We start from the raw sequence: 16,840 nt of genomic DNA, 5'->3' as shown, positions 1-16,840 counted from the left end.
GTTTTGTATCATATCTACATTATTCTGTAATATAAAGAAAGCAAAATGTCAGATGTAAGTAAGTAAGTTGACACTTATTGAAGTCAAGTTCTGGTCTCTGCAGATAACAATAGGGATACACACTGGGGAGGTGGTGACCGGTGTCATAGGACAGAGAATGCCTCGATACTGTCTCTTTGGAAACACTGTCAACCTCACTAGCAGAACAGAAACCACAGGAGAAAAGGGGAAAATTAATGTGTCTGAATACACATACAGGTAAGAGAAATAGTCCTGGTATTTACTGAGTTGTGGGGAAAACGTGCTTTGATGTGAGTTAACTGGATGTTTTTGTTTTTTTTTTTTTTAGACTGTCATTGTTTCTGTTTTAAATGATTAGATAAGAAATCCTTACATGACATGACCATTGTTTCTAAAGCATTAATGCCTTTAAATAAGACTGCAATATGTTTTTAATGTTTCCAGTCTCTATACAATCTTACTCTACTTCTGTCTATATTCCTTCTGTCCTGTCTTTTAGGTGCCTTATGTCTCCAGAAAATTCAGATCCCCAATTTCAGTTGGAGCACAGAGGCCCTGTGTCCATGAAGGGCAAAAAAGAACCAATGCAAGTCTGGTTCTTATCCAGAAAAAGCACGGGGACAGAGGTATGACTAATCTCAGCGTAATTCTCATTTCTAAGAGAAATGAGAAAATAGGGAGTCCACCATAATCAATGAACACAGACTTCATTTGGAAAGAATTCTTTCAGAAATTAACTCTTCAGTAACCTGGTGGAAATAATTGCAGCTTGAATGACCTAGTTACAACAATGCATACTTTTAAGGAACATTTTATGGCTGCCAGTCTTGGTAATGAAATTCAAAGCAAAACGGTAGATAGATCATACCTGAGTTTTGCTCTTTCTCTGTAACCCAGCTCAAAAATGACTGAGGTAAGTGGACTGAGAGGAACAAGCTCAGCCCTTTTCTCCTCTACTCCCTCAACTGGTTCTGAGATCCCCAGACCCATCAAGGAAGGGCTGCAGTTAATGGGCATTTTCCTTAGCCATCAAGCCTAAGACATTTCCTAGGGCTGCAGTGTCTCCCCATGGGAACAGATTCAAAGCCAAGTCCCTTGGGAGTTTCTTCTAGTGAGAAGAGTGATTTATAATTTGAAAGAATCAAAACAGTTCTGGAAGGAAGTCCCTTAGATTCTTAGAATACTGTGGCTCTAACTCTAGCCAGAACGCTTTGTCCTGAGGACATTCTCCCACTTATACTGGCTTCTTCCCCAAGATCATGGCTGGTTGGATTCTGTTCCCTATGAGGAATGGGGAGTCATATCAGAAATCAGGGACATTTGGTCTCTTGTTGACCCCCTGGTTCTTTAGAGGCAATGAGACTAGATCATATTTCTTTTCCTACAATCCAGTCTTGAGGGGAATGGAATGGTAGCTTTTTAAATATTTGTCTTCTTTCAGTTGGTTTTACTCTCAGCAGTTTACCCATGAGCTTGACATGTTTACCAATGAGATGTAAATGTGCACCATCTTAGTTGGGTGGTCCTAAGGATAATTTGCCCCATAATTTTAATGCTGGCTGTGCCTACAGACAGCATTGTGAGGGAAGTCTGTATTTAGGGGACACTGTAAATTTTATGATCATTGCAAATTAAAACCACATTCCTTCCACTCTTTAAAGGAAATAAATCAAGATGATAACTGAACCTCTTCCCTTGGGATGGAGGCCTGCAGATGAAGATTCTGTGATCTCCACACACCAAGCCAAGGATAAGATTCTGATTTTTTGACTGTCCTCTTTGATTTTTTCCCTGTACTCCTAAGACAATTTCATACTATCCATTGTTCAGTATTCACTCTGCTTTGATTATTTTTAAGATTTTCGTATATTATGTAAAGTGGCTTTTAATGTGGATGATGTGAATTTCATGTGTCTTAAAATCTACTGCAAGGATTACCTTAACTGGTGATGCCTGCAAGTAGTAGGCATCCAATAAATATTTGTTGAATTTAAATAAAATGGAAGAGTATTTTGCTGTGTGTGTATGTATATAATCATGCTTCACCAAATCTGTTTAATGCTCCATATATATGTATATGTATATTTTAATGACTATAACCTAGAACAAACTTTATATCATATTTGGTGTATATCATTATAGAAATCATTTTGTAATGGAGTGAATCTAAGTTTTAGGAAAAGATGATATTTATTTTCAGACTTCCAAAGTAAGAATTAATACCATGCTAAGGAAAGAGTGACTATTTTAAAGTATGCTAATTTTCTTTTGAAAATATAATACACATTATGATGATTAAATCATTGGATTCAAGTCATGTAGCAATCATAATTTGTTTGAAGTGAGATCATTTATATTGTAATAAAATTTACATTTCACTGGACACTGGTGACTCATGTTTGTAATCTTAGCTACTCAGAAGGCTGAGATGTGAAGATTGTAGTTGGAAGCTAGTACGGACAGGAAAGTCTGTGGGACTCTTATCTCTAGTTAGCCACTGAAAACACCAAAAATGGAGCTGTGGTCAAGTGATAGAGCACTAGACTTGAGCAAAGAAGCTCAGGGACAGCACCTAGATCCTGAGTTTAAGTCCCAGGACTGTAACAACAACAAAATAAAGTAATGACATAAATTTTCTTAGCTACTCACAGCTTTTACTGAAATTTACTGTTTCATGTTGGGTAGACATTAGGGCTTTCAAATCTACCCAGGAATAAGGCTGGAAATGCACTGCCAGGATACCGTTATTAGAGCCATTCTTGACCTTCTATTTCCAGAAATGAGCTTCCTTTCCTTAGCTTAGAATGCGATTTTATCCAGGGCATCATGTTCAGGAAAGTCAGTATAATTTCAACATAGAATGTGTTATTGGAATAAAAGGCCTGTTGCTCTTATAATGTCACTAATAATTTATTAATATCTATCTTCAGAAAAATATAGTATACTTATATGTGAAAATGTCTGTCCCTAAATTTAGTGTTTCCTATCAGTCTATTCCATAAATGTATAAATGTTCCATGTTGATGTATAAAAGAATTGACAATAAATTATTTTTTCCACTTGTCTCTAGACAATTTTTTCAATACAATGATACTAACGTGTAATTTTTAATGCCATATTGCAGAAGCATGTTATAATCTTACATATTATAAATTTTAATTCTTTATTGTTATAGTTATATGTTATTCCTTTTAGGAATTATTAATTATTAACATTATTAAAGGCTTGTGAGTGTGTGCACACATGTGCATGTGTATATGCATGACAGTACTGGGGCTCATTCTCTCACCTTTTTTCTCTCAAGGTTGGTACTCTACCACTTGAACAACAACTTCACTTTCAGGTTTTTTTGCTAGTTAATGGGAGATCATAGTCTCTTGTGTTTGTTGGCTCAGACTCATCTAGGACTTACAATTCTCTTGCATCAGTCTCCGGAATGAAGACATTATTCTTGGTAGTCACTGTCCTTGGTGACTGGGGGCTATGCTATAGTTGTGAATCTGTGCTGTTCCCCAAGGATCTCAAATGGCTTAGTACTGCTTAAGAAGAAGAGGCCTAGTAGAAATCATTGGCTCATTCAAGATGTGTCCATGATTTGGATTCTGGGTCTGGAGCCCTTTCTCTCTCATGAACATTGCTTCCCATCTGTTATACAGTGCTTCCATCATCTGCTACCTCATGACAATCCCAAAAACAACAGGGCCAGGAGACTGTGGATTGAAAACATAACATCTTTTTTTTTTTTTTTGGTCTATTGTGGGTCTTGAACTCTGGGCCTGAGCGCTGTCCCTCAGTTCTTCAGCTCAAGGCAAGGGATCTACCACTTGAGCCAAAGAGGCACCTTCAGTTTTCTAGTGATTTATTGGATATCAGAGTCTCATGGACTTTCCTGCCCGGGGTGGCTTTGAACCGTTATCCTCAGATTTCAGCCTCCCAAGTAGCTAGGATTACAGGCATGAGCCACCAGCGCCCTACATCATTTTTTTTATTACATCAGTTGTCTCAGATATTTTATGATAGCAGCATAAAGCTGACTAACACAGGATACATCATGAGCAAAAGATCTCTGCTTCTGAATAACTTACATTCCAGTTTCTACATCTCCATTGTTTCTAAATGTCTATTTTATCCAGTTCAGGTACTCACCATCCTCAAATTGAAAAATTGTTAGAATTTTCTGTCTGTTTTCTATCTAAATTCATAAATTACCACCAGAAGGACCTTTTACAAATACTAATTGCTTTACTGATGAGAAACTCGCTTAATTGCTATTCATTGTCTGCATCCCTTAGAAAACAACTACTGCATGATTTCTTTCATAGACAGTGAATTTAAAGAAAAATGCAATGGAACATAAATGGGAGATTATTTGGGGAAAGAACCAATGGTTGTGAGAGGAGCAAAAGAGAGTACATGGGAGGGAAGCACATATGACTGAAACCCATTTTGTGTATATATGAAAAAAAAATCATAATAAACCTACTTGAAAGGGATTCAGAAGCATGATGGAAATAAAATGAAATCCTACACTGTGTAATTAGTATACGAAAATAAGTGAGGGGGAAGAGATTGTGAGGACAATTTTTAAAGTATTGTCACATTTACAAGATTATCTGTTGTGGCTTTGTTTGTAACTCTGTGCCTTGCTCTGTGTGGAAGACAGTACTGCTTGCAGGCTTTTACTTGTCTTCGTAAATCTTAATCTGGAAATTTCTTGGATTCTTTTAGGATACACACTGCCTACACTATTGACCCACAATATTTGCAATATATTGTGTATTTTCATCTGTATGTCTGCTTTCTTACCCTAAAGGATAAAATAATTCTTTCACTGGATACAACTACTTGACTATTTTTTGACTGAAAGGAAGGAGACAGTCTTTTAGATGAAATCTCTAGGAATTGTATTTAAAGGGAAAGAGGGCAATGATTGGGATTAGAGATGAGATGCCTTTAAAATGCCATTATTAATTTGTGTTTCGAGGAAAGACTGGAGGGTTTGTTGTTACTGTTATTGTTGTTGTTGTTGGTGGTGGTGGTGATGGTGGTGGTGTGTGTGTGTGTGTCCCAGAGCTTCTTTTATTATAGGCTACCACTCTACCACATGAGCCCCAGCTCTGCGTCTGTTTTTTGTTGTTGTTGTTGTTTTTGTTTTGTTTTGTTTTGTTTTGCTAGTTACTTGGAGAGAAGAGTCTCATGGGCTTTCCTGCTCAGCCTGGCTTCAAACCTGGATCCTCAGTTCTCAGACTTCTAAATAGCTAGGGTTTGCACATGTGTGTGCCACTAGCACCCAGCTAAAACTGGCATTTTTGTATTTGGTGCATAGACTTGTTCAAGTAAGGGCAATATAGTGGCTTATGGAATTATTCAGAAGCAAAACTAAAAGTACCTTGTCATGGATGAGCCAAAGTGAATGGGGAGTAGATAGCCAAAGAGAGAGGTAATGACGAGTTAGTGGTTGATGGGTTGATGATGGTACCCTTCAAACGAATAGAGTTTAGAGGAATGGCAAGAATATCAAACAGATTTTACGTTCTTGTCAATCTATTTAAAAGAGAAATCACTGATCTCCCCAAGGACTATGATGGTGTGATAGAATGATGTATGTAGAAAGATTAACACTTCTTTAAAATGTACTATGTAATTTTTTTTGCTGTTTTCACTGTATTTGATGTTGGTGCCCTACATCTTGTATATACATTTTTTTAATTTGGGAGGGGAAGGGAAATAACAAAATGCTGAAATAAGGATACAGTTTGACCCATTGTAACAATGAGATATACAAGACACAATGTTGAAAACGAACTTTATAACGGGGAAGGAGGGAGGAGTTGGGGAGGTAGGGAGGGAAGAGGGAAAAACAAAGGAGGAGGTAACAACACTCGGTAAAAAATGTACTCATTACCTTACTCATGTAACTGTAAGCCCTCTGTACACTATTTTTACAATAAAATTCATTAAGAAAAAGAGTTGAACTTCATTTGTCTGTTTGCAAGTTTATCCAACCTAGCTTGACTTTCCAAACAACCACCAGTTCTGGGATATTAATGAAGTCACCTAATCTTTCCATAGCCAAGTCTTTTCATTATAAACACAGGATTATAATAGCCACTTACTAGAATTGTTGGAAAAATGAATTACAACAAAGGAATAAGAGGATTTGGAATACTGGATAGATAATTCATAAAACAAAAATTTGCAAATCATTGATAACATAATATTAAAGTTAAGTCATGGACAGCTCACATCATGAGAAATCAAAAGGCTCTACAAGAAAAATATGATAATACATTTTTGTCTTTCATGAACCTTGATACATGCCAAATGAAAAACCCCGTCCAGCAATTAAGACAAAATGTAAAAATAACACTTTACCAGTTCTAATTAAGGCACACATAGTTTTAAATTTTTATAAATGAATTTGGATACATGGATATGTATTTCAAGACTTTTAATTTCATTTTGTTTAAATCTATTATTCACTCACCAAACACTATGCTCTATTTTCTTTGTCACTGAAAAGGGAAAATAATTTCTCCTTTGCTTACCTATTTTGTTTTCCATCAGTCTCTCTAATGGCTCATTACCCTCTAGAGGGCAGCAGAGAATGCTGTTTGGAACTGAAGGGCTGAAAACAATAGGAGCATACATTTTTTTTTTCTTGGCTTTATATATGTTTTTATTATTTAAGAAGTTGTACAAAGAAGTTGTCATTTAACAAAGCAGTTATGAATACAATGCATCTTCAGTAGTGTTGCCCCTTTCAACATTCTCATAATCTCTCCCTACCCAGTCCTTCCCTGAATTTTCTTAATTTTGTAGGATATATTTTGAATTCTTTACTTTATTCACCACTCTTCTTTTCTTTGTTCATCATAACCTCTCTCTTGGACTCCCTATCACCCCTTTCAAGTACCTGTTTCTGTGTGCTACTCTATGATCCAGCAATTCTACTCCTGGGTATTTCTCCAAACGATTATAAACCAAGACAGGATACAGTAAAGCCACCAGCGCTACCATATTTATTACAGCACTATTCACCATAGCCAGGGTATGAAATCAGTCCAGATGCCCCTCAAAGGACAAATAGGTCAAGAAAATATTATATATATATACATATATATATATATACAATGGAATTTTATTCATCCATTCATTAGAAAGAATAATATTGTATCAATTGTAAAGAAATAAAAAAGACTTAGAAAAATTATTTTAACTGAAGTAAGTCAAGTTTAGAGAGACAAAGAATGCATATTTTCTCTTGTATGTGGAAGCTCAAATTAACATATAACCTTAGAAGTTAGATTGGTATGCAAGTATATACAAATTTATGAACTGAAATATGGGAGATTCAAGGGAGATTCAAATGGTGCAATTACTTAAAAAAGCAAAGGCAAAATTTCAAGAAAACATAGTTTCTTTCAGGAAAAGTTTATCTTGGTTGTCAACTGAATGCTCTTGCCTGTGTGCAGAAGACCATTTCTACTCATTGGGAATATTTGCATAGCATTAAGTTATTCTTGAATATTTTGTGTATTAGTGACTCAGAAGAACCTAGCAGATGTCTCTGTCACAAGAGAGAATCAGTGGGATGAGGCAAGGCAGAGTCCCTGACCTGGGAGAGACATAGTACCTGTGGTCTCACAAGGAAAGTGCAGTGTCATATCTCAACACCAGAGTCCCTTATTATACAGTAGCTAAATCACAGGTGGCCAGGCTGGGAGGGTATGATCTCAAGAGGCAATCTCAAGGTGATCATTAAAGGATCCTAGGTGCATTTCTCCAGCTAAAAGCACTGGGAAAAACTTCCCAGTACTTCATAATAATAAAAAAAAAACTCTTACACAATCTCTAAAGAAAATGTCTGAATTAAGAGTGACACAGAGGGTTAATCCCTGTGAGCTACCATGACAAAAGAGATCTAAGAGGCAAAAAAGCTAGAGATTTTTCTCCCATCTGTCTTATTCTAGAGAACCACCAAGACACACTTAAGAGTAACTAGAATAGGGAAAGGCAAGAGTTCTGTTTCTCCCTCTAATAGCTGGTTACTGTTTACACTTGCTTACCCCAGATTCCTACAGGATCTGTTTCAGGAAGAACTGAGCCTTTTGGAAGATACAACAGAGCCAAGAGCAAATCTCATCCTTGATAACTAGGAAAGATGATTTTATTTATTTTTTCTCTCTTTGTTCTTATCTTAGTTTTTCCACCTGTCTTTCACTAATAGATTATTTTAATTTCCTCTTTTTCTGGGCTATCACTTTTTCATTCTTTAATATGCTATTTCATTTTAATTTTATTATATTTAGTTGTACAAAGAAGTTTCAATTCAACCTGTCAGTTTATAATTACAATGCATCTTGATTAATGTTCAACCCTTTCATCATTCTGGTTCAGAAGGAGCTAAGCCTCTTGGAGCATAGAACAGAGCTGAGAGCAAATCTCATCTTGATAACTAAGAAAACAAATTTTATTTTCATTTTTATTTTTCCCTTTCATTCTTTATTTTTTCCTCTTGTGTTTCACTAATGGATTGTTTTAACTCCCTCTTTCTCTGGGTTATTACTTTTTACATTCTCTATTATGCTATTTTATTTTAATTTTATTATCATTAACTAGATGTACAAAGAAGTTTCAATTCAAATGTCAGTTTATAATTACAATGAATTTTTTTAAATGTCGGTCATGGGGCTTGAACTCTGGGCTTGGGCGCTATCCCTCAATTCTTCGGTTCAAGGCGAGCACTCTACCACTTGAGTCACAGCACTACTTCTGGTTTTCTAGTGGTTTATTGGAGATAAGAGTCTCATGGACTTTCCTGCCCAGGCTGGCTTTGAACCGTGTTCCTCTGATCTCAGCCTCCTGAGTAGCTAGGATTACAGGCGTGAGCCAACGGCACCCGGCTACAATGCATCTTGATCAATGTTCACCCTTTTCACACGCTCCTCCATCTCCTCCAACCTCATTCAGCCCCTCAAGTCACCTGGCTTTGTTTTTATATGTGGACTATCACTCTCAAAGTTACTGCTCCTCTGTAATTTCTGACGTCTCCCCGCTCCACAAAATCTGTTCAGATACATGTGGTGTTAGGTACCTACTACCATCTAACATTCCTCTTCTCTGCTCTCATTTCTCTCAATAGTTAAGTTCTATATCTACTATTTTTTTTCTTGAGAGGGGTGGGGTCCAGTTGTGGGCCTGAACTCGGCCTGGGCGCTGTCACCTCAAGGCTAGTGCTCTACCACTTGAGCCACAGCGCCAAGTCTGGCTTTTTTTTTCTGCTTATGTGGTGCTGAGGAATCGAACCCAGGGCCTCATGCATGCAAGGCAAGCGCTATACCACTGATCCACCTTCCTAGCCCTATATCTACTATTCTTATCTTTGTAACCTCCCAACAGTATAATAAAAATATCTTATAGTCCTGAAAGCGTAATTGTTGGTTGTGCTGGCATAATTAATAACCATATCCTCTCTTTATTAAAATCTGGTTGAAGTTTGGGTAAATAAATGTTAGAATTGAGGTACAGCCCCAAGCAATTGTAGGGAGAGAAGCAGCACATCAAACCAGCTAATACCCAACTCTGTGAAAATGTAGAGACTAGCCAAAAGGGAAGATTTCAGATGAATAAGGCCTAGTACACAATTTCCCTTCAAAACCTGTCTCAGAAACATGAAGAAGCTGAGAACATTAGGAAATACATCTATCACCAGACACCACTAACATCACAGTTAAGAATCAGAGTGACACTGAAGTGAAGGAAACTTTCCACATGGAACTCAAAGAAATGATCAGGATGTTTAATAAAATGAAAAAGGATGTTTATAAGCATTTTCATAAAATCAAAGAGGATACAAGCTAACAAAGTAATCCAATGAGAAGATAGATAGAAAGCTAAATTAATATCAAACATGCTAAAAGAGCATCTAATCTACTAAAAGAGCTCAAAGAAAATACATTTAGACAGTTTAAAGAGTTCAAAGAAAACATTCACAAATAAGTAAATATATCAATGTAAAAATGAAAAGAATCTCAATAAACAAATAGAATATGAAAATAAGATCAAATTGAAATCCAAGAAATAAAAAATAAAGTAAAAGCTACTTCAACAAAAGATAAATTAGAAATAATAGGAAGAATAAAATAAAATACAGGAAAAAAAGAGCAAAGATACATGAAAGGAATTCATAAGAACTTCAAGAATCCATTAAAAAACCTAACTGAGAATCATGGGGGTACTAGAATAGGAGAATATGTTAACTAAAGTTGACAAATAGAAGAAAATTTCCAAAATCTTGAAAAATAGAGTCCTGTTAAGACAAGAGGAATTTACAACATGGAACAAACAGCTCAAAATATAACTGCTAAATAACATATCATAGTTAACAAGGAAATAATACTGAAATATGTAAGGGAAAATAACATATATATAATATGATATATGTTATCTACATATTATCTATATGGTGGTGTGGCTCAAATAGTGTATAATATATATTACATATTATATTTATAATATATAATATATACATATAACCTTCAAAGGTTTTTACAATACTGTGTACATATACAACATGTATATTTACAAAATATATTTCATATATATGGCATGCATATTTATAACATATTTACTATATGTGCGTATGTATGTATATATAAATATATATACATATTATAAAAATAATGTTGTCTTGCTTTGGTCAGACATCACACATAAACTCAACATTGTCATGACATACAGTTCAGAATTAATTGAGTTACAGTAATATAACTGAAGACATTTCCTTTCTTTTATGTAAAAAAACCCATACACCGAGGCTATCCAGCTCCTGAACCCTCTGTTCCTTATATATTGGACTCTGCCTGCAAGTGGACAGGGTAATCCCTAAAGAAATTGTGTCCTGCAATTAACTGGAAAGGCAGAGCCTGAAGATATTGAAAGTTTTAGGAAGTGCCTAAAATTCAAGTTCAGGATCTGGCAAGAAGACCTATTTGTCTGTCAAAGAAACCTCATCTCTCAAAGAGGATTGCACTGGTGGTTTAAGTCTCTAATCCTAACTACTTGGGAAAAGATGTCTAGAGTTTATTATAGGCCTACCTGGGGCTAAAACCTGGACACAGTAGTGAGTGCTTGTTATCCCAGCTACAGGGGATGCACAATGGCTAGGTGCAGAGACACATGTCTGCAGTCCCCATCAATGTAGAAAAGGACAACTAAGACGGCTGAAACCAAGGCTGAACTAGGAGAATAAAAAAAGCAAACTCCACCTTAAAATAACCACAGCAGCCAGGCGAAGTGTTGGTGGCTCACTCCTGTAATCTAGCTATTCAGGAGCCTTCAATCCAGAGAACTGTTGTTCAAAGACAGCCTTGGCAGAAAAGCCTATGAGACTCCATTTTCTAAATACCCAGAAAAAAAATGAAAGCTTATGATATGTGTCAAGTAGTAGAATATTGGCAGAATCAGCAAACCAAATGGTGTGAGGCTGTAAATTAAAACACCAGCAACTGTAAAAGAAGTTTGGAGGATAATAGGCAGTAAAGATTTTGGAGTTAAGATTGACTTGTGTTTTAAGTTTTTTGCATGGTATCACATCCACATGTGCCCCTGTGTGTGTGTGTGTGTGTGTGTGTGTGTGTGTGTGTGTGTGTGTGTGTGTGTGTGCAATGATGATTTTTAAAGTATATCATTTTGTAGCAAGCAGTACTTTATGTAGAGAACAGTATATTAAATACTCAACTGGGCATTCATATCTCAAGGGGTCAGTGTAACTATTATCTCTCCAAAAGATAATTTTTAAATCTGTTTAGAAAACTACCAGGGTAGTTTGTACTAATACAGTCTAAAAACAATAGGATGTGGGATATAAATGTGAGTCAGTAATGATATATGAATTTTAAATTTAAAAAGTTGTTTCAGCTAAACTTCAAAAAGTACCAAAAAAGGAAAATGATTTTGACATATCTAAATTCATCCATATTTTGTACAGCAGTTATATGACATTAATAGATTTTGAACAAGATACAGTCTAGGCTACTGATCCACTCTTCTGCAAGAAATGAAATTGCCCTAAATTTGAACTTGTCTTAAATTTGATGATCTGCTTTTCTTTATCAGAAAATTGAATCAACTTTTTTAGTTATAAGAATAGCAGAAGAGAATTAGCTGGGTAGTTTTATAAGTTAGGCTTTCATTCCTATGAAAACTTACTGATACAAAATGAGACAGTCCAGTTTCAGTTCATTGTCATTTGGCTCAGAGTTTCCAGGTCTAGCAAGGCTTAACATCATGGCAAAAAGGCATGGTGGATTATGGTTGCTCATCTCATGGTGGACAAGAATCAGAGGGTTCAAGGGAAGGGTCTAGGACAAGACAAAGTCCCAAATAACTCGCCTGGGTCCTTCAAATAGGTCTTACATCCAAGCGTTGTCATCACCTTCCAATAATGCATAATTTATGCATAATAATGCATAATGGCATAAATTAATATTTTGGTTAGATCAGAACACTCATGATCCAATCACCATTCAGTGATTAAATACACTAGCTAGAAACCAAAATTTTAAAACATGAGCCTTTTGTGGGATACTTCATAAAGAATAGTTGGAGGAGAAAGTGATGGTTGGCTGAAGAAAAAAATATATACTTATTTATTTTTTTATTCATAATATGTACATTTAATATGAATTTTTTAAATTTTAAACAGATATTTTATTGTAAAGATAATGTACAGAGGGGTTACAGTTACATGAGCAAGGTAATGAGTCCATTTCCTACCAACCATCGTTACCCCCTCCTTTGTTTTTCCCCTTCCCTTCCTTTCCTCCTCACTTCTCCAACTCCTCCCTCCTCCCCCACAAAGTTGTAAAGTTCATTTTCAACATAGTATCTTGTTGTACATCTCATTGTTACAATGGGTCATCCTGTATCCTTATTTCAGCATTTTGTTATTTCCCTTCCCCTCCTTAAATTAGAAAATTGTATATACAAGATGCAGGACACTGGAATCAAATACAGTGACAACAGGGCTTATACCATGGGGGAAAACATACAAAGAAACAAAATAAATCACATAGTACAATATAAATACATTAAAAAGAACAGCAAGAAAGATTAAAGTCTCTTATGTCCCTATCTTGGGGTTCATTTCACTTAACATCATCTTATATGATCATATGTACATAGCTTTTGATCTCTTCTGCTTGTCCTAGACACATACTAGTTATTGCAGATAAGAAAAACCATGGAGCCGATGTTTCTTTGAGTCTGGCTTACTCACTTAATATGGTTTTTTCCAAGTCTTTCCATTTCCTAACAAATGGGGCAATGTCATTCTTTCTGATGGAGGCATAGAATTCCATTGTGTCTATATACCACATTTTCTTTGTCCATTCATTACTTTGGGGCATCTGAGTTGTTTCCATATCTTAGCTATGGTGAATAGTGCTACAATAAACATAGTTGCATTGGTAGCTTTAGTATGGTCTTTTTGTGATCGTTTGGTAAATGCCTAGAAGTGGGATTGCTGAGCCCTACGTGGATTCTTTTGAGGAACCTCCATACTGCTTTCCAAAGTAGTAAGTTTACATTCCCACCAACAATGCAGTAGGGTTTCCTTTTGGCCACATCCCCTACAGCATCTGTTCTTACTAGATTTCTTGATTATAGCCATTCTAACTGGGCTGAGGTGGAATAACAATGTTGTTTTGATTTGCATTTCTTTTATGGCTAGAGAAATTGAGTATTTCTTCATGTGTCTATTGGCCATTCTTATTTCCTCTTCAGAGAAGTCTCTTTTTAAGTCTTTAGCCCACTTATTTATTGGACAGTTGCTTTTTTGAGGATTTGTTGTTGGGGGATTTAATTTTTTGAGTTCCAAGTATATTTTAGATATGAGGCCCTTGTCCGTTGTATGGCTAATTAAGATCTTCTCCCAGTCTGTGGACTTTCTATTGATCTTGCTAGCTATGTCATTTGCCCTGCAGAAGCTCTGCAGTTTCATGCAATCCCATTTGTCCAACCTTTCTTTGATTTGTTGTGTTTCTGGGTCTTTATTAAGAAAATTTCAGCCTCTGCCAAGGAGCCTAGAGTTTCTCCTATTCTTTCCTGTAATGTTTTCAGGGTGTCGGCTTTTATTTCGAAGTCTTTTATCCATTTGGAGTTGATTCTGGTGCAGGGTGATGTATGGGGATCTAGCTTTAGTTTTCTACAGATGTTTAACCAATTTTGCCAACACCATTTACTGAAGAAGCTGTCTCACGATCCAGTCACCTCTCAGTAATTAAATACACTAGCTAGAAACCAAGATTTCAACACATGAGCCTTTTGTGGGACACTTCATAAAGAAACAGTAGTTGAAGGAGAAAGTGATGGTTGGCTGAAGGAAAAAAATATATGTATTGGTTCTCTTTTGATTCATAATATGTAGTTTTAATATGAATTTTAACACTCCATGTACTATAGCATAATGGAAATGGAGGTAAGAAAAGGAATAAAGAAAAATCACTTTGACAAGAGTAAATTTTAGGAAAAGATTGAAGAAAAAGAAATAAGACCTTTTTGTAAGTTACTAATTTTAGCACGTTAGTATTTTGAGAGAAAAGAAAAAGTTCAGGTTTTTTAACTTGACAATTCTTTTGCAATTTTTATTTTAATGAGGAGCAATTAACAAGCTCTAAATGGCACCTGTTATCTTTGACAAAGTCATGGCTTTTTATAAAGATCTAGTTCATCATTCAATTGCCACCCACATTCTATTTTTTCTTTTTATTTGTGTTCCTGCTAAGGGTTGTACTTTCACTGTCAACCCAGCCTACTCTTTCTGCACTTGACAGGAATATTACCAAAGTATAAAAGGAAAGTGACTTATGCAAAGGTGACTCCAAGAAGTCTTGCACCCTTCTGTGCATAGGAACAATTTTTATTTGACTTGAGTTTAACAGAATGTTCCAGAATTACTCCAGTGGAACCTTTCTGACTTCAGGGAAAGCAGAAGTTCTTACTCTGGTTACCACACATCCTTCTCTGTGAACTTGACCAATATTGATCTTCTGGCTCATCAACCACTGACAGTCAAAGTTACTTGATATGTAAAGTCCTTAAGAAAAGACTTTTTTAAGGAAACAGAATTTAACTTATATCAGATATACAACTCTTTTTAACTACTGTACATTTAATTACTGTGCTACTGTAACTGATTATGAAGCTTGACAGGTATCAGGGTCAAGGTAAGGGATAATCAGAATCTGTGTTGCTCCCCCAATTCTCAAGAAAACCTAGCCAGTCATATGACACTTGAGGAGCAAGACTACATTCACCATTGTCCAACATGATTTCAAACACTGGGAAAGTTTAAATGTCCTCCTTGGGGCAATCCATTGCATGGAAACTGTACTTATCCTCTCCACCTCTGAGATAAAGATGTATAAAATTTGGCCACAGTAAAAGAGTAAGTATCCAAACTATTGCAAGAATGTAGGCAGCTGGAGGCTATTGTTCAAGATACCTTGAGCATGATGAACCCACTCCAATCAGAAATAAGTAGCACAGATGCATGCTTAGTTTGTGCTTTGATACTAGATCAACCTGTTTCAGTTGACAAAGTTTTAGTCAATTGAGCAGAGAAGTATAAAACTCCTTGGACTTTTTTTCTATAACTCTATGACAAACACAGAAGAGCAGGATTTAGGGCAGGAAAAACAGACAGGGGATTGAAGCATGACTAACAAAAAAATATGATGGAACTAGATGTGGATCACAGAACAGCAATTACAAGGGCCAGTCTGTGACCAGCCATGGTGTATAATAAGAAGTCTTAATGATAGCTGCATAAAAGGCTAAGTATAAAAGGCTTACATTCTTGAGTTTTTAGATCAAGTGCTTATCTCCAACTGTGACCTCTGATGGTATGTGATGAATAAATGTCATTAACTGTGCCTTCCATTAAAGCTTCTGCTAAGAGTGTGCATTCTCAGGATGTGCATTCTCAGGATGAGGAAGTCATTTTCTATGTATCTGAGATTTGTTTGTTACGCATAAATTTCCTCCTTCTTTGGTCTAATTAATATCCTATTCTTTAATTTTGACATAGTTCCAGCATACATATATCATAATTAGTGGAAGCTTTAATCAATTAAAAAATAACCCCAATCAGAATGCAAACATTGGATGGATCTTGGTTTTTGATCCAACCTGCTATTCTTATTTTTTTGATTGGATAATTGAGTCCATTAATGCGTAGGATTATTATAGAGAGATGTGTCGTGTTTCCTGCCATTTTCTTAATTTTCTGTATTTTGTAGGAGGGAGTAAGATGGCAGTCAAACAATAGGGAATTGCTCCAGCTCTCTAACCAGAGATTGGGATTCCTCACATGCACTGTTTCCCAAAAGACTGACAACATCAAATATATAAAGAAGCGATAGTCATGGAAACTGAGAAGAAAAAAAATCCCTCATAACTTCTACACATAAGGACAAAAAATTACAAAAATCTCTCCCCTAGTCCCCATCCCGCAAAAGCTTCTGGCAGCTGCCTTGGCCTCCAAAACCCCACCAGCAGACTGTAACTTTCTTTTTTTTTAATTTAATTTAATTTTATTTGTGAACATACTGTACAGAGGGGTTACAATTACATGGGCAGGATAATGCGTACATTTCTTACCAAGCATTGCACCCTCCTCCTTTGGTTTACCCTTCACATCCCTTCCCAGCCTCCCTCCTCCCCCCTAATCCCAATCCTTCTCCTTCCCCCCCTTCCCCCTCCCCCCCCCCCCCACCGACGTTGTAAAGCTCGTTTTGGACATGACAACTTGTAC

The 16,840-nt window shown here is 36.2% G+C and overlaps 1 protein-coding gene across 1 annotated transcript in view; it reads left to right on the top strand.

The window, feature by feature from the left end:
* Positions 1-3,084, top strand: part of Gucy1b1 (guanylate cyclase 1 soluble subunit beta 1) — a 54,078-nt gene extending 50,994 nt beyond the window's left edge. The window contains exons 12-14 of the mRNA XM_070012997.1: positions 104-258; positions 521-647; positions 1,683-3,084. Of these exons, the coding sequence (XP_069869098.1) occupies positions 104-258; positions 521-647; positions 1,683-1,706 (306 nt within the window). The 3' untranslated portion in view covers positions 1,707-3,084. The remainder of the gene's footprint in view (positions 1-103; positions 259-520; positions 648-1,682) is intronic.
* Positions 3,085-16,840: the final 13,756 nt, after the last annotated feature.

This window comes from Dipodomys merriami, unplaced genomic scaffold, assembly GCF_024711535.1.
Source record: "Dipodomys merriami isolate MVZ:Mamm:240054 unplaced genomic scaffold, mDipMer1.0.p SCAF_9, whole genome shotgun sequence".
NCBI classification, from domain to species: domain Eukaryota; kingdom Metazoa; phylum Chordata; class Mammalia; order Rodentia; family Heteromyidae; genus Dipodomys; species Dipodomys merriami.
The sequence above is the reverse complement of the archived record's forward strand: the minus strand, read 5'-3'. Positions and strand labels throughout refer to the sequence as shown.